General features: G+C 42.4%; 1 protein-coding gene across 3 annotated transcripts in view; it reads right to left on the bottom strand.

Moving 5' to 3' along the window:
* ADAM12 (ADAM metallopeptidase domain 12) overlaps nucleotides 1-9,429 on the bottom strand; it is a 185,470-nt gene extending 176,041 nt beyond the window's left edge. For all 3 annotated transcript variants that reach the window (XM_035137598.2, XM_035137595.3, XM_035137597.3), the window contains exon 1: nucleotides 6,323-9,429. In XM_035137598.2, coding sequence (XP_034993489.1) covers nucleotides 6,323-6,446 — 124 coding nt within the window. In that variant the 5' untranslated portion in view covers nucleotides 6,447-9,429. The remainder of the gene's footprint in view (nucleotides 1-6,322) is intronic.
* Nucleotides 9,430-18,618: the final 9,189 nt, after the last annotated feature.

Genomic DNA, 18,618 nt, shown 5'->3' with positions numbered 1-18,618 from the left:
GGCAGCAGATGCAAGAGGCATTTCTGCCAAGTTCCACATTCAGACCTGTATGTCTTGCTGTATGCTATCAGCCAGCACAATTAACAGGCCATGGAGTATTCCACTTGTTGCCATATTAGATCATATATTTTGGAGAAGAAAAGAATGTGTTTATCCAATCTATGGTTTCATTGTACAGTATTTTCAGATACACAAACAGTAAATTCAAGTTGTCCTCATTCTTACTCAAGTTCTGGGCCGGAAATGACACTGAAATGAAGTCATTTTAATAGCACCATGCTTTTGGAGCATTGAAGATGATAGCTAAAGTCTTAATGGATTTTTTTTAAAAAAAACAAAGTGCACATATTTTAAATATTTTGCATGGTAGATTTGACATGCTATGAAAATAGCTGACAGCACAATCCTATACAAGTCCACACAGAAGTAAGCCCCATTGCATTCAATGGGCCTTACTCCCAGAAAGTAGGAATAGAACTGCAGCCTAACAATGCATGTTTACTTATAAGAAAGTTTCAATGCATCAAATAGGGCTTAGTAAGTGTGCCAGAGTATTCTGTCTCAAATTATTATCAATATTTTGTAATCATATGACATTCATTTATGCTTTTATATCCGGCATTTCCTTCAAAGAGCTCAAGTGGCTGCTCTCCTGCCCTCCATATAATTCTCTCAACAACCCTGTGAGGTTTGTTAGGCTGAGGGATGGTGACTAGCCCAAGGTAACACAGTGAGTTTCATGGCTGAATGGGGATTCGAACCCTAGACTCCCAGGGCTAGGGTCCAGCACCCTAACCGCTATACCACACTGACTTTCAGTCATTACAAAAATAATTTCTACTCTGTTTGATCCCAAATTTTTCAAAGCCACACTGCAAACCAAGGGCATATAACTGCAAACCAAGGGCATATAACTAATTATAATTGCCTTAATCTAAATTGGATTCTATCCACAAAATAGGATTGCCTTGTTCCAGCCAACCTCAGACCCCTGTCTCTTTAAAATTCAGAGATCTCCCTTTCCTGCCACACATCAGAGTGCCTCCCTTCCTCCAGAGTATAATATAAGTCATCAATGCACCACTGGCAATAAATAAATTTCTGCCAGTAGTACCACCAGGACTAGCAACAGTGAGACAAGGTACAGAAATGCGGGACCAACAATTTGATTTGAGGACTCTCCTAGAGATAGAGAAAAAGAAACTTCCAGGCTTCAATAAAGGAGCCTTCAAGGGACCAAAGGCCAGTATAATTCAGAGACAATTGAATTTGAGTGACAATTTGAGCGACTTTCACCTTGACACCTTCTGAATCTCTGGTCTCATATCACTTCAGATGTGATGAACTCCAAATTCCCTAGTTTCTCACCATTTCATTATTTCTTGCCGTTGTATATTACAAAACAAAGATTTAAAGTATTACAAAATGGCGTGCAACCTTCCAAGTTCTCCCTGACTCTCCATTAGGCTAGATTAGTGATGGCCAAACTTGGCCCTCCAGTTGTTTTTGGACTACAACTCCCATCATCCCTAGCTAACAGGACCAGTGGTCAGGGATGATGGGAATTGTAGTCCCAGAACAGCAGGAGGGCCAAGTTTGGCCATCACTGGGCTAGATGGTAAACAATCAATAGGTAGGGGCGGGGGCGGGGAAGTTTGCTAATACTTCAAGTCGTGAAGTCTGCAACTATTCACACAGGCAACCAGGAAAAGCACACGGGTTCTTTGATAGGTGGGAAGGGGCAGATCTGGTCCCTGGGTCGGATCTAGTTTTTGTTGTTTTAGAGATGGTGAGGCAGCCATTACTATGTTTCTTCTTCCTGGCAGTCCTTGGTGCAACCTAATATCTGAAGAGCACTTACCGTAAAAGAGCTTTGTCTGGATGTCTGCTACCTCCTCTCACATTATAACTGTGACCAGATACATACCCCATAGCTTTGACACAAGTCAGCAAATTTTCTTCTTCTTCCCTCTCCTTCCTTCCCCATTCTGTTTATTTATTTATCTAGCTAGCTGGTGAAGAATTATAGAGAATTTGAAAGCTTGCAAATTATTTTGTGATGTTTTGGTTGGATTTTTTGTTACTGGCCTATAAGGCTAACTTTGCTTTTTTGCATACTTTTAAATAACGCATAAATCTCCTATTTTGAAGGTCTGTTGCAATATACATAGATGTGAATGAACAATGAATTAGGCCATGTGCTTGCCTGTGACTAAGTGCAAGCTTCAATCATTCAGGGAAGGCTGTGGGCAGGATTCCTGCATTGCAGGGGGTTGGACTAGATGACCCCCAGAGTCCCTTCCAACTCTACAGTTCTACAATTCTATGATACTTCATACTAAACAAATCATGTTGCATGGAATGTAGATAGGTAAAGCATATGTAATGGATGTCATAATATAAAATTGAATGAAACAAATTTTTATAACATGGCTCACTCAATGACCACAGAAGGTCATTTCAATAAAATTAAGGCAGAATTCATCCTCAATAGTGAGGAACGTTTCAAATACAGAAGCATGGGTTTATCTCAGTTTTTGTTGGGTCCATCTGGTTCTGGGACAAAATGGCAAGATCAGCATCTGTCTGCAATTCTATATGTTCTGTGCTTTAGTTCAATACATTATTTGTACAGTAATTATTGTATAATTGCAGCTGAGTACCCTAACAGATTATCCAAAACTGGCTTTGACTTTAAAGTACATATAACATTGAAAGTGGGGCAGTCCAAAGAAACAAACAGACCTGATATGCGATATGAGACTGAATAAGTTGCCTACAAAAAGCAGTATAGGGTTTTTTTTTTGCTATTCATCTAAGTTCTTAAACACTCTCTCAGAGCTATTTAAATTCATTACATAAACACTTGGACAGTTAAGCACTCATAAAATTGCTTTGTGAAGTGCCTACCCTACATTCACACTAACCCATTTTATGCTTTAATATCTCAGGTGTATAATTTTTCTCCTTAAACTAACACAAATACCATACCGATCATATTATGGATCCTGTGTGCCAAGTATTTAGCCTAGAAGCAGCATAATTCAGTACAGAGGTACACTGTGAGTCAAATCCCACAAGCATGTGTGCTTGACAAGAGCTAGAGAATGTCCCTTTAAGTCCCTTTAAGAATGACCCAGCATGGTGGGTCACAGATGGCCTTCATCAACTCATATCATTATCCCGTTATTTATTTATTTAAAACACCCCTATGCTGCATTTCATTTTTTTAAAAAAACGAAAGCTGGTTCACAATTACAAAACTGATTCAATAAAGTCAACACTAAAAAAAGACTACAGAAAACTCCACAGTAGTCAGGAAAACTACAAGCTAAGTATCATTGACCAGCAACTGCTTGGCAAACAAGGTTATTTTAACAAATGCCAAAAACACACCACCGTTGGAGCTTGCCTTATTTCAGTTGGCACCTATGGGTGGTGGTGGAGGTTCTTTTCCATGCAACAGCCCAGTTTTAGCACACTGCAATACTGTACATGCCTCCCAAAATAAGTGTAAATGAAGTCAGTGGGGGCTACTTCTGACATGTATAGGACTACTGTACATTGTTTAATCTGAATCAGAGCTCTGCAGCTCTACAGGTATTATACTGAGAAAACATTCCAAGGGGAAGGTTCCAAACACTGGTTGCATTCACATGCAACACTAAGCTATAGTTTGTTCTAACCATGGTTAAAACAACAAGCAAATGAACAAGCCATGTATTGTTCACCCAAACCTGTTTTTTCCTCAGTTGCTTCTATAGCAGGCTGAGCATCTGGCATGGTTTGATCAAACAAACCATGGTTAAACATAGCTGCTGGGTTCAGACATGACACCAAACCATCATTAAAACAAGCCATGGTTCATAAGTATCAACAATAAAACATTGATCATGCTCATATTGTGCTTTGTTTCCAGTAAACATAGTTAATATACTGGGCTGGGTTCAGATAGTCAAACAAGCCTCACTTTAATTAAACCAGGGGTGGTTAACCCATGGCTCAAGTCCACTACCCACCCCAACTGATTTTAGGTGATCCATGAAGCCCAGCCAACCACCAAATAATTTGGTTACCCCCCCCAAAAAAAATAGCCAGCAGGTGGCATCATTGTGCCTCCACTGTTGTGGCCACTGCTGGTGTGGGAATGGGGGTGTCACCTCTTTTTAGCTTCTTTCTCTGCACCAGTCTTAAAAAGTGAGTGCACTTGTTAGAACATCTCTGGAAGGCTGATGAAACAGGAATAAATGTTTCTTCCTGCTTCCTGTCAAAGACCTTCTGACAATTGTGCCATACCATAGGAAGAAGGACCTTTTCAAAGGTAAGAGGTGGCTGTTCCTTCCTCCCTAAGGAACTGCTAGAACAGGACACTCTCCTACTCTAGCACGGCCCTGGAGAATGGAAATCCTTCTTTTCTGTGTGGCTCTATCTGCTCCTGAGTCTGTCCTGCTCCATCTGTTTTGTGTGAATGTGTGCAGGTTCATCTTGTCTGCTCCCCACCCCTGCAATCTGAATGCGTGTACATATGTGTGTGTGTAAACTGCATCTCCCCCACCCCGCCACTGAGTGTATGTGGATTTGTACACACACTGCATGTGTTAAATGTACTTAGCTTGGTATGTAGCCCTTGGACAGATAGCAACCCCTCAATGTGATCATCAAGCCAAAAAATGTTACCTACCCCTTGGGCCAAACAAACCATGGTTTAGCAGTTTTTTTCCACTCCACTGCCCTCCAGATGTTTTAGACTACAAGTCTCATCAGTCCTGGCCATCATGGCCAGCAGTGAAGGTTGGTGGGAGTTGCAGTCTAAATTAGCACCTGGAGGGCACCAGGTTGGGGAAGGGTGGCTTAGTGTTATGTGAGAACAAGGCTGTGTACTTTATCATACTACAGATTCACTTACCGTATATTTGCCTCTATTCTTGGGGCACCCAACCATGCACACAGGTCAACACACTTATTTCTAGTAACATGAGTAAAAGTAAAATTCTACACATTTACTCAGAACGATGTCGCTCTCATGAAAGTGGGCATAGAACTGTAGTGTAAAAGTTGCATGCCAATGAAAAAACAGCCCTGTTGGTGCTTTTCAGTGACTTATTGGTATCAAATCAGAAAACAGGCATTTATTGGTGGGGGAGGTCAAAAAGCTTATTTGGAAGAAAAAAAACCATGGGGCGGGCTGTTATTTATGTCCGAAATACATATTCGCACACCACTTAATGTACAACAATACTAAGCAACTTCTGCAACCGCATGTACAACTGCGGTAGGGCTGCACACACACACTTCCTGTGCCCTTACCTGAAAAGTGAATCCTCACTAAATTCGAGAATTACCTTTCAAAGTTTTAGCTGGAGGTAATCCTGCCTGAGGACCCTTCCTGGGACATTTCACCGTTCCTAGGATTCACCCGTGGTTTGTCTTAAAATCAACCTTTGAAAGTGAAGCAGATATTCTCTCTCCTTCGCCCCCCCCCTCCCCCAAGCCCCGACTTCGGCGTCGTCTGCCTTTCACGGCACTCAGGCAGGCTGGCTGGCTGGCATTCAACAGGTGGCCACGAGGCATGCAGGATTGCAATGGTGGCGGCGGCGGCGGTGGACGGGGAGTTTCACCTGTTACATTTATAATTTGCACACAGCTGTTGAAGGCGGGTGTGGCTGTGGGGGGGGGTTGTCCTGGGGATGGAGGAGAGATGGCCTCTCTCGGAAACGCTTTAGCTTGAAGTGACTGCCGGCAACACCGCCGCGAAGCGGCAGCATCGCCTCTTGTGCCCATTTTCGAAACGGTGCAGCAAAGCCCGCGCTTTTGCGCCGAAGGAAACGCCGCCTCTGGAAGGGCGCGCTCGCGCTCGTGGGAGGCGTTCGGGCGCCGGCAGGCAGGAATTCCATCCTTTGCGCCAGGCGAGCGTCGTCCGTCTCTCTCTCCCCCCCCCCCCGCCCCGCGCGCCAAAAAGCCTCCCTCCCAGCTCAGCTCTCCGGCTGCTGTAAGGAGCCGCCAACAGAAGCGTCCGGAGACAGAGAAAAAAGAACTGCCGGCTTCTCCTCTACTTTGCTCCCTTCTATATTATCAGTCACACAAAAGGAGAGCGGGGCGGTAGGGAGAGGATTGTTCAGTGTAACCAACTCGGGGGGAGAAGAGGAGGTGCCGGGGAGATACAGCAGAGAAAATATGCCGAAAGGGCGGCTTCCTTGCAGGACAAAAGAAATGCAAAACGTGGACATTTGACAGAACTTGGGGAGGGCCGCTTTGGCGACAAGGAAGTTATATATGTGCGGTGCATGCATGCATGTTACGTATATAAGCATTTCCAACTTACCTTGAGCCCCGGATGGTGGTGCTATTAAGAGGCTGAGCAGCAGCAGGAGCAAGAGCTGGGCAGGGGGCTGAGGAGGAGGAGGAGGAAAGGAGCGTAGCCGCTCTGCATGGCGACGCATGGACATCTTAGCCTAGACTGAGAGAAAAACTTTCATCAGCTGGGGCTGGAGAACAGCCCCATTAATATACAATTACAGAGAGAGAGAGAGAGCACGGAAACTCAGGATGTGAGAGATTTCCTGCATACAGCTGACTCCCAAACCCCTCCTGCTCCTGCATAGGCTGATGATGAGTTGGGCTTTGCTTTCATATTCCACCCCCTCTCTTAATTTAAACTGTTGATGGAGAGGGGTTCTCCCCACCCCCCGCGCAAGATCAAATATGTTGACCGTTGCAATAACTGAACAAATTGTCCGGGTTGGCTAACAGGAGGCACTGAAAATCGTTAGTGGAAGAAGGCAGGCCCTGTGAAAAAGTGCCCCTTGCCAACACTCACAGTTCTCATTACAATGGAACAAATTATTGTCTTCTTTGCCTTCGTCCTGCTGCTCCCGCGCAGGGTCCTAGTGCCCTCCGAAACGTGCAGGCAGAAACCGTTCCTTCGCAGAGCAAGTGACCTGCCAATTTTCAGTTCGTGTTGGAAGGAGACTCCCTCATTTGGGATTAATTTTAAGGCTGGCTGTAAAATTCTTCTTCCCCTCCAGCGATGATGAATTATCTTGTTTTGTCTCAAACGTCTCTTCTCTCAGATTGTTGTGTGTGTGTGACTCAAATGGCTTCAGAAAAGAGTGATGAGTTCTCCCCCTCCCCTAAAAAATGAAATGATTCCTTGCTGATATTATAATTGTGCTTAATTCCAGTGCCTGGTCAGATTGTATTTTATGTCATTTTAAAGTGTGAGGAATAGAATACTTCTTCAGCACGCCTCCCTCAGGTTTTTGGTTTTTAAATCTCCTTCCTTCACATTGTCACAGTTGTCAGACAAATGAAAAGATATTACTTTGTGTCTGACATGCGGTCACCCATCACAGTAACATATGTAAATAGATGATGTTTGCAGTCTTTTTCCTTTATGACAGACTTGCAGCAGGCAGGGAAAGGGGCCAGATCATTCTTCCAGAATTTGGAACACTAAAGTATTAGTTTCTGCAAGTGGATAAAAGCCAGTTTTTGTGTATGTGTTGAAATTCATACACCCACCTTTGTAATACTGGTAAAAATCCACCTTTCTGGAATAGGTGAGGAGGACAAAGGGATAATTCATCTACTGCACATATTTGTTTTATTCTGAAATGTAGTCGTAAGTTTGCTTTGTACCCTTAAGGTGGAATTAAGGTAGTTAGGGGGCTTCGGTGCAGTTCCCAAAATGAAGCCCCTGCTGCTGCTCCCTGCCAAGGATGACATGAAATAACTTGATTTGAAGTGATCCATGTTCTGGTGACCTCCAGTCAACCGTTGTAATGCACTCTATATGGGGCTGCCCTTGAAGGTGGCCCAGAAGCTGCAATTGGTGCAGAATGCACCAGCCAGGGTGCTGGAAGACATTATTGCCTGATTAGCTTCTTTAGGACCTGTGCTGGTTGCCATTGCGCTTCTGAGTCCAATTGAAGATGCTTATTTTGACATATAAAGCCCTGAGTGACTTGGGCCCAGAATATCTGAAGCAACACCTTCCATGTAGACTAGCTTGAGTGCTGAGATTTGTAGAGGAGGCCTTGTTGGCAGTTCCACTGCCATGTGAAGTTCACGAGGGGTCAGTGTGTGAGAAGGCCTTTTCTGTGGTAGCCCCCAGGCTGTGGAATGCCCACCCCTCTGAGGTGCAACTGGCCATGTCACCATGAATTCTCACATTAGGTCAGGCTGTACCTTTTTGCATGGGCCCATGGAAGGAGTATTTCCTGTTGAATTTAATGGGGCTTATTCCCAAGTAAAGTGGTTAGATTTGCTGTCTAAATCGCAATGATTTCAAAAGGAAGGAGTGAGATTCTGGTTAATCACTTCCAGAGAACACAATGGAATTTTAAAGAAGCTTAATATGGAATGAATTGTTCTCTTCGTTTTTCCATCTCATAGCGGGGGGGGGGGGGATTGTCTATGAAAGGATCCCTATCTTACATTTCTATCCATAAAGTATCCAGCTAACGTCAGAAATTAAAACAAAACAATGAAACAAATAACAATCAATAATTGTTAAAAGAGGGAATAAAACAACCAAGCAACTAGAATCATAACAAAAACAAAATTCAATCAGCATTACATACATCAGAGGTTTACCTAAGGATTACAATTTCCAATTACAAGTGAAAAATAGGATGTGAAGGAGTGGCAGATACATTTCCTGGGATAGCAGACAGAAAATTCCACATTGTGGGGGCTGCAATATGAAAGGCCTTAGAAAGTATCCAGGAGGGAAGGGGATTGAGGAATGTGCGTGTCATGAGGTCAACAAAATCCTCTCCCTGCGCTATCCAGGGATGTTCTACGAGGAAGAAAAGGGAAACATACATATTTTCCATTTCCCACCCTCTAGAACATCCACTCTTTCAACTCAGTGGATTTAACATCCTGATTAAATTAAACCACAGTTTTCTAGTGTGGGTATAATGTAAATTTATGGCATTTCAAACTCCTGAAAGTCGTCTATTCTTGTGTGCAAACAAAGGTAAAGGTGGAGGCAGTATTGCATGGGTCTAATGCTCATTCTTGGCCTCAGCAGCCATGGTTGTGATTGCTACCTCCGAATCTGATCACAGTATTAATATTGGCATTTCAGCCTAGAAAAATCCTGAGTGTTCTTTGCAGGGTTCCTGCTCAAAGTATGTGGAGAGTGAATTTTCAGACTGATCCTAAGCATGTTTATAAAGAAGTAGCACCCCAGTAGGACTGTCTCAAGACCCACTGAACTCAATGGGGCTGCCTGCTCTGTGTACACGTATAGGATTACCCTGTAAATGGTTAAAATGGCTAAGCTATATCTGAAACTGGGTGTTTTGTTTTGTTTTTTTAAATGACAGCAGATTTGGGGTTTCAGAGGGGAATTCTGCCAAACTGTTGTTTCTTATTAAAATGATAAAGCACTGTAAAATTATATTCAGATATAAATAAAAGTGACAGAACAATCCTGAAGTTATTTATGCATTTATGAAAAATATATATATGCTTCAGTTTTAATCTTTTGGCAACAGCCTGTCTCAAAATGAGACCACATTCTGAAAGGATAAAAGAATTTTATGAAGCAGTATTTACAAGATGCCACCAAACAAGCATAATTTCGATTTAGAAAGAACTGGGACATCAAGTGCATGTGTGTCTGTGTAAAGTTTATACATTCCACTGCTTTATAGTTGCTGTGCAACTTGATGGTTTGGGAGCAACATTTTAAGTAGCAGCTATTTTTGCTGGCCTGTTCCTCTTGGGATCTTTGCGTAGCCTACATCAATCACACCTGAATTCTTCCAGCTGAATTTCTCCAGACAATGCATAGTCTTACTCAAGCGGATGAACCTGAAAAGGTAACATGAGCTTGGGTTGCAAGGAAACTTGAAAGAATGCATTTCAGTTCTATCTACTATTTTCTGTGCACGTAAATGGCAAATGCTTTGGAAACTCCAATAGCTTCTTTTGAAGCGATTTAGGTTGTGTTTTCCTTGAAGTTCCATTATATGTAAAAAACAAAACAAAAAAAACAACTTGCACTCCATTCTCTTGAAATCGAAGCACCTTGTGTTTTCAGTGTTCTTAAATACTTAGCTTTGGGGCATACAGAACCACAACCCCTCTTCCTGCATGTCTTCTCCAGAGTGACTCTTAAGTGTCAATCCTCAATGGCCGACACATCTCCTTTCACTCTGATTGGCTCTAACAAGCAAAATGGCTGAGAAGATTTCTTCTCAGTGGCTAAACAGCTCCTTTTTCCTGCTGTTTGGGTAGCTGGAGGGTGCTGGAGACAGGGACCCTGCAACCTCAGATCTCTGGAAATGGCAACACGGGCAGGACCATCAAACACTCAAAACGGAGTTCAGAAACTTCTCAACAACAACAAAAGTCCTAGGCATCAAGGCTGCATGAAAGACATGCCTTAAGATAATTCTCTTTAACCTGGTGCCTTCCACAGCTGTGCCTGCTGGGGCTGATGGGAGTTGTAATCCAAAATGTATGGAGAGCAATAGATTGGGAAAGTTGCTTTGACTGAAGCCCCACCCCCTCTTCTCTATGATAACTGGGAGGCTAGTTTTGATAACTCATTGTTAAGAAAAATGTGCCCTGTGTTTGCTCAAAGGTGCTAATATCTGTGGTTCATAAATAGGACTACACATTATAGGTAATATTCTTACAATATTTACTTCACAGTAAGTCCCACCCCAAGAATTATTTCCAAGGAATTGCAGCCCGTATCTGATAACGTAGGAGGGGTTCTCTTTGGGCTTACAGTCAGTCCACTTAGCGGTACATAGAAATTTATCTTGTGCACACTCTTTGTAAAGGAAACTTTGGGATAGCATAGTTTCCCCACAAGAGATCTAAGCAGATGTTTACTTGGCAATTTCTGCACTAAGGTTTGAAGGCTGCACTGATTCTGAAGGCTCAGCAGCAGATTGAATTGTGACATTTTGGAGCCATGCCCTCTAACCTGTTCTTTCATTCTGCTGGCGCATCCGTTGTTCTTCAGAGGATCCAACACTGCCTGCCAGACTTCAGAGTACCAAACTGCAGCTCTTTCAGGCAGAACTATCTGTTATATTACATTCAGAGGTAAGAAGTCAAAATCTCAGTTTCCCCCATCTCAGCATTTTTCCCCCTAGGAAAGTAGAGAATTGTTTATGGTTTAGTATCTTCGTACACATTCATACATTTATCTTCATACATCCTTTTCAGACTTGAAATTGCCTTCGTTTACGTCCTCCCATAAGGTCCCATTATTTTCCCCATGTTGCTATTTTCTTATCAAGATGACGTTGCCAGTTACCATGTGCTTATCGCATCTTGCAATTCCAGCTGCTTTTTTAAAAATTGTGAGTCACGGGGGACGAGGGGGTATGGCGAAGAGACACAACACGGAAATAATCTCGGTTTCCTTTCCTTTTAGGCTCTATGGCAGAAAGCAAAGTTTGAAAACATTACCTACAGCTACTCTTTTTTCAAAAAAGTGATACAGGAAATACAGTCATAGGTCATCTTCACAACAATTGCTACTTACAAAAATCTGATTTGTTTAGTGGGGGGAAGGGGAGAGACATGCAATTTTAGTATAAAGTATTCAGAATACAAGCTCCAGCTAAGAAGCAACTACAATGAAATCTGATACAGTGTTGGATTTAGATCAGAGTTAGGTTTGCTTCCCTATGCACCTTAACTGGCCATTCTCCAATTAAACCAAAAATAGGGAACCTGAGTAAAGGTAAAGGGACCCCTGACCATTAGGTCCAGTCGTGACCGACTGGGGTTGCGGCGCTCATCTCACGTTATTGGCCGAGGGAGCCGGCGTACAGCTTCCAGGTCATGTGGCCAGCATGACAAAGCCACTTCTGGCGAACCAGAGAAGCGAACGGAAACGCTGTTTGCCTTCCCGCTGTAGCAGTACCTATTTATCTACTTGCACTTTGATTTGCTTTCGAACTGCTAGGTTGGCAGGAGCTGAAACCGAGCAACGAGAGCTCACCCCGTCACGGGGATTCGAACCGCCAACCTTCTGATCGGCAAGCCCTAGGCTCTGTGGTTTAACCCACAAAGCCACCCATGTCCCAGGGAACCTGAGACCGTCCCATAATTGCTAGACTCCCATCATTCTGGATCATTAGCCATTCTGGCTGGGGCTGGTAGGAGATGAGAGTGTAACAACATCAGGAAGGCACCAGGTTTCCCATCCCTGTGCTAAACCTGCCTTAAACCTTCCTCACTATTGTTGCAGGAATAAGGCAGGGATATACTGCAAGTGGCCTTATTTAACAGAAGCTCCTATCTCTTCTATGTGGGCAGAGGGAACTCCCATTTGCTCCTGTTCCTGCCCATGGTATATACTGTACAGTATTCTGTCAATGTTAAACTATATTATGATAACCATAGTCTGTACCAACATGACTTTCAGAATATCTCCTCCCACCACCAAGTACCATGTGCCTTGGGACACAATCTGCAGCAGAAATATGCAAAGCAGCAAACTGGTAAGAGAACATGAGCTTTGTTTATAGCTTTGGAAGGCTTTGCTTAATAGAATTCATCACCCCTAATTAAATTTGCATGTATTTTGATTTATGCTATTATATAATTAAATTTAAGCCATCAACATTTTTTTTATGAAGCAGTAAACACAAACGTTTTAAAACACACACTGTGGGTAACAATGCAATTTACCTATACATGTAGCAATTATTGCAGTTAAATAAGCATTCATTACTAATTCCTTTGGGATTCATAATAAAATTAGACGTTAATGAAATACTATACATGGGTATAGTATTTAAGACATTTTCCTGTTTCTCTAGAAATCAACAGTAGAAATTGCCATTGCAGTCCCAGGCACAGCGGGAAGGGATGAGGTGATAACTGGTGAACAAACCGAGACAACAACAACAACGTTGTAGTTCTGGGATTGAAAATGGCCACAGCATCAACGATTACAGATGCAGGTCAGCTTTGGCTTAGGCATTAGGTGTGCTTCCTGATTAATGGCTGGAGATTTTTAGGGTCATGCCTGGGTTAAGGGCCACCTCATGTCAGTCATGAGTATCCTCTCCTTCCCTGGTAGCCTCAGAGGCAAGAAGAATAAACAGTTTGTATTTTATGGCTTTTATTCAGTCATCTGGTTGCAAGACAAAAGATCCAGGTCTTTACACTTAGGAGACATTGGCTACTCTGAGTCCCTCCTCTTCCGTTTCCCACAACATCCTGGAAAGCTACCAGAGTCACACCCCTCTGCATTCTCTGTTCTTGAATGCAGAGGGACATTGCGAGCCTTTGGACTAAGGAGGGTCTTTCATACTCTCCAGGGAGGTCTCTGCTGTCTGCTCTCTTAACTTCCCCTTCCTCATCCTCTACTATATCATAACTAGGGATTTCCTCATTCAGCTGTACATCAACCCTGTCTCCCTCTCCTCCTGAAACTGCTGGAGACAGGGAGGGCAAAACTTCCCACGCCCCCCCCCTCTTCTGAGAGGAGCTGATCAGATGGAGGGCTCATTTCTCATTCCTCCTGCTCAGTCCAGTACCTCAAGACTCGGGTCAGCTAAGCTGCCCCCCCCCCCCGGCCACTACCTGGAAGTTCTATGGCCCATCTGCTCTCCTCTAGGCTTCAGGAAAGAACTTCCAGCCAGACCCCTTTAACGGAGTATCCTGAGATAACGCACCCATTGGAGGGAAAGGGTGTGAGGCACTTCACCCAAATCCCGAAAACAGACTACAGGATTCAACACACCCATTTCATCTATTTCATTTAACTAAAGAGGCTGGGACATAAAGATCAACTTGGAGAGATATACATAAAACTACATTTTCTCATTTTATAATGTATTTCTTAAAATGCACTGTGTATTTTACCAAAGTAACCATATATGATGCTAGCAATTATACATGGCAAGAGTTCATTAGATAGTTTGCCATTCTGTATTGGAGTGTCTAGAAGAGGGGTGAGGAATCTGTGCTCTTCAAGATGCTGGTAGGAAATGTCAGACATATTCCAATTCTATGTAAACACAAGCCCAGTTTCAGACAGATGTAGAACAGTGTCATTAGCAAATTAGCATTTATTTTTGTTGTTGTTGTTATTAGGGAAATGGAACCATTTTCCTTAGTCATTTATTCCACTTCCCTACTTCTTAACCTTAGACCAGTTCTATTTAGAGCTGTTTATGTTGTCGTTTGTACAAATAACACATCTGCACATTTTTTTTCTTCATGTCATTTTGCATCTGGTAGGCAGATGATACTCCTCATTATCTGACTCTGTAGGTCATTGAAAATGGATATTGAGCAATTCTGCCTCCTACAGCTTTGGTAAAACGCCAAACCCAGTTAGGAAAAGAGAAATGCTTCGATTTGTTATCCATGCTTCTTAGAAAGAAAGAAAGAAAGAAAGAAAGAAAGAAAGAAAGAAAGAAAGAAAGAAAGAAAGAAAGAAAGAATTCCAAATCCAAGTGGATTGCTAAATGGTATTGATTTTACAAGGAACATAGTAATCTCTAAACAGATGCGCTACATGCTTCTTGGGGGTTTGCCCCCCACCCCCCAAAACTAATCTTTGAAACTTATGGGAAGGAGATACATTTTATTTATTTACTAAATTCACATCCTTCCCGTCCTCCTAAAGGGCAACACACAATAAGTGATAAAACAATAAAAACATCTTTAAAACATATGTGGACACCAGTATCAAGGTTACCATGTCAACATAGGTATCCTTTAAGCATTAAAGGAAAATAATCTTATGGAACTAGCTGCAGAATTTCCAATATTTCTCTACAACTTTGCAGATAGGGAACAAAATAGAACCCTTGGATGGAATCTCGGGGGCCCTTGGGATATAGCTCATGCTGAAATATAAAATGCATGCATACGGTACTGAGATAAAAAAAATGTCACAAGTAGTGGCCCTTGGAGTCATCAAGCCCTGTGAGGAGCAAAGGTGGTAACCCTGCTTGTCCCTGCAAATGTATAGCCTGATACATCTTTGAAGACTGCATGATGGCAGCAAGATTGCCTTTTTTGACTGGCTCTACTTAGAATCATAGAGTTGGAAGAGACCACAAGGGCCATCCAGTCCAACCCCCTGCCAAGCAGGAAACACCATCAAAGCATTCTTGACATATGGCTGTCAAGCCTCTGCTTAAAGACCTCCAAAGAAGGAGACTCCACCACACTCCTTGGTAGCAAATTCCACTGCCGAACAGCTCTTACTGTCAGGAAGTTCTTCCTAATGTTTAGGTGGAATCTTCTTTCTTGAAGTTTGAATCCATTGCTCCGTGTCCGCTTCTCTGGAGCAGCAGAAAACAATCTTTCTCCCTCCTCCATATGACATCCTTTAATATATTTGAACATGGCTATCATATCACCCCTTAACCTTCTCTTCTCCAGGCTAAACATACCCAGCTCCCTAAGCCGTTCCTCATAAGGCATCGTTTCCAGGCCTTTGACCATTTTGGTTGCCCTCTTCTGGACACGTTCCAGCTTGTCAGTATCCTTCTTGAACTGTGGTGCCCAGAACTGGACACAGTACTCCAGGTGAGGTCTGACCAGAGCAGAATACAGTGGTACTATTACTTCCCTTGATCTAGATACTATACTCCTATTGATGCAGCCCAGAATTGCACTTCTGTAAGTTTAGCAGCCTGATATGCAAAAAAACAAAAACAACAAAAACAGGCAGGCAATGTAGGTTGCAATCCTATTTTCTAATAAGAAGTAAATCCTCTTGGTCACAGTGGGATTTGCTGCTAAGTACATGTGCAGAAGCTCAGGCTACAAGTTTTCCCCACATAGCCATGCAATTGAATGTCCCTTAGTCTCTGTTTTACTGAAAGTTTTACTGAAACAATGATTAGCCACAAGTAATCTAAAAAATGCACAGGTGTTCAAAGCTTTTATGAAGAACCAGCTTCCCCTGCCCACATTACAGTAAGATATCTAGAGAAATGGAATAAGTGTCAGACTCATAATAAGACACTCTTCCATCCCCCCAAAAGGACAAATTAGGTATTCTATAGAATGTTCTCCTCCCACGCACCAAACAGGTATTCCACTTACCAGTACCTTGCCATAGATAAGATAACAATATTCCAAACTTACTATGTGATAGGCTTTTCATGTGAAATTGTCCTGTATTTTGTCCTTACACTTGGGAAATTACTTTTGGGGGTAAACATAAAGGGACCTAAATGAAGCAAAGAAGATGAATAAACTTTAAATGTCAAAAAGCATTTATGAATGAATTCAAAGCAGTTCTCAAAATGCTAGCACATTTCAAATGTCAGTACAATGAATAAGGCTTCATCCTGCAGAATAGGTTGCGGTCAATGGTTGGCAAGGGTAGTTTAAAAAAAAAATCTTCTATAGAGAGGAAGGAGAATATGAGTACTGTCCATGAAACAAAAGCCAGTTGAGATGGTAGCTTCTGCAACCACAAAAAAAGCTTCTTGACATTAGCTTGGTCCTCCTCCAACTGGTCCCTGGTGTACTGGTTTACAAAGATATTGTGTAATTTTCCAGAAGAAAATTGAATTGCATAGAAATGCTGGGCTTGTTTCATAGCTAGTTTTTATAAGGGGCACTGCTAATTGTATGCACATATTACTTCCTTGTCAAACTATGTACTCCTAATTACTGTGTAATATATGGCAGCAGTTAAAGCCAAGATATTGAATTCAGATCAAAATGTGGTCAAGCATACATTTTATAACTTTGTTGGGGATCTGCCACTGACAGAGTTCAGCTTCCTCAAAGGCGCAGTCTTGGGATTCTTGTAGACCCCTCACTGCACATTGCAACTGTGCCAAATACACTTTCACCAAATCCATCTGGTAAGAAACTGTCACCTTCTGAACCAGGAAATTTTCATGATATGTTCTTTAGTATCAATACACAATGAGACATGGCAACTGAATGGAAGTCAAACTTCCAACACTCCTGCATTGCTTCATGCAGATATTCTGCATGATTGCAACACTGTATATTTTGTGTTTGTCTGTCTATACTCCTTTTTGAACAACTATGAACATTGGTACAACATGGAATCTATAACATAAGGGCTTCAGACTTTAATTCCTGCTTGTTCAGCCTTAAATGTACAGTGATGCACTCTACACAGAAAAGATTGAAAGTGGTTCACCAAATGAAAGGGGAGAACACCAGAAACTGGTGTTCCAGGGTCTGCACGGGCTTTCTGAAACCCTGAGGCAGAAATTAATTAGAAGCTATGACTCTATGGTATAAAGCCCTTAAGGAACGTAACTCAGGGCTGCCTCCTTCCATTGTGACCTATCATACTTCAGTGTGTGTCAGTAACTCACCTACCCTGCATTTTTCAAATGCTGAGGAACTGTCCATGGGCTCTGCAAGAAGTGAAGCTTTCCCAAATATGGCCTGCATAACAGATTGTTGTTGTTAAAAGCACAGGAGTGAAGGGTTATTATTTTTAAAGTTAAAATCTTCATTTCAGTTTTATATATAAAAATTTACGTTGCTCTGCTTTAATGAAACATAAACCCAGAGCCCTTCAGAACTATGTAGACAAATTGTAGACAGCCTCATCTAAGTCCAGTTTGAAGCTTCTAAGAAAAGGCGGGTGATGCTGCAAAGTTTTTTTTTTTAATGTAAAGGCAAAAGTATATCCCACTCAGCTACCTCTTAATTATTTTAGGGAATGAAGAGAAGCAAAGACAACCTACCACTCTCCATCACCATCATAAAAGTTAATCCTTTTTACTTTCATTCACAAAAAGGTCCTGGTCCTTTTTGCCCACAATTTGGAAGACTTAATCTACTCTGGAGGGGTTCTGCGCCTGCAAATTTCATCCACTTTGGCCAAAAGCATGTGATAGCTATTTTTAGATTTCCCCATTATAGTAAATGGGGAACCACAACAGTTCATTTTATACAGGTGAGCTGAGAACCTCATCAACACTATTTTCTAGAAAAAGAGGCGCCAGAACTCACCACAAACGCCTCCCATGTTCTCTTATAATGACAATAGTGCCCACCTGAGAGGTGCCGGAACTGAGTTCCAGTGAGTTTCAGCTGGGGGGAAAAGGCCTGGGAATTGTTCAAAGAGGAGAGAACACAGAGAAATGGATCAGGATATTTTAAAAAACACACAGATACAAGCTAAAGCAGGCATAGGCAAACTCTGGCCCTCCAGATATTTGGGACTACAGTTCCCATCATCCCTAGCTAACAGGACCAGTGGTCAGGGATGATGGGAATTGTAGTCCCAAACATCTGGAGGGCTGGAGTTTGCTTATGCCTGAGCTAAAGTTTGAGGCCCATAAACAACAAATGAACAAATGTGATATTTAACGGGGGGGACCACCACCACCACCACCAAATTCCCTGTTTCCTGAAATGCCCACCTAGTTAGCTGTTACTGAACTCTCATGAATGTACAGATCAAGGAAGGGCCAGCTGTGGGTTATTCGCAGCCGGTTTCATCTGCTGTGAAAGAAGCAGCGTGTAGCATTTTCCAGATAGTATCCATCACATTAATTGTGAAATTGGAATTGGTACACAGAAGCAAGTATGGAAACACAATCCATGGTGGTATTCTCCCACAGACATAAGGATATGAATTGCATGATGCTTTGTAATCATAGC

This window comes from Zootoca vivipara, chromosome 5 (assembly GCF_965207765.1).
Source record: "Zootoca vivipara chromosome 5, rZooViv2.hap1.1, whole genome shotgun sequence".
Classification (NCBI taxonomy): Eukaryota; Metazoa; Chordata; class Lepidosauria; order Squamata; family Lacertidae; genus Zootoca; species Zootoca vivipara.
The sequence above is the reverse complement of the archived record's forward strand: the minus strand, read 5'-3'. Positions and strand labels throughout refer to the sequence as shown.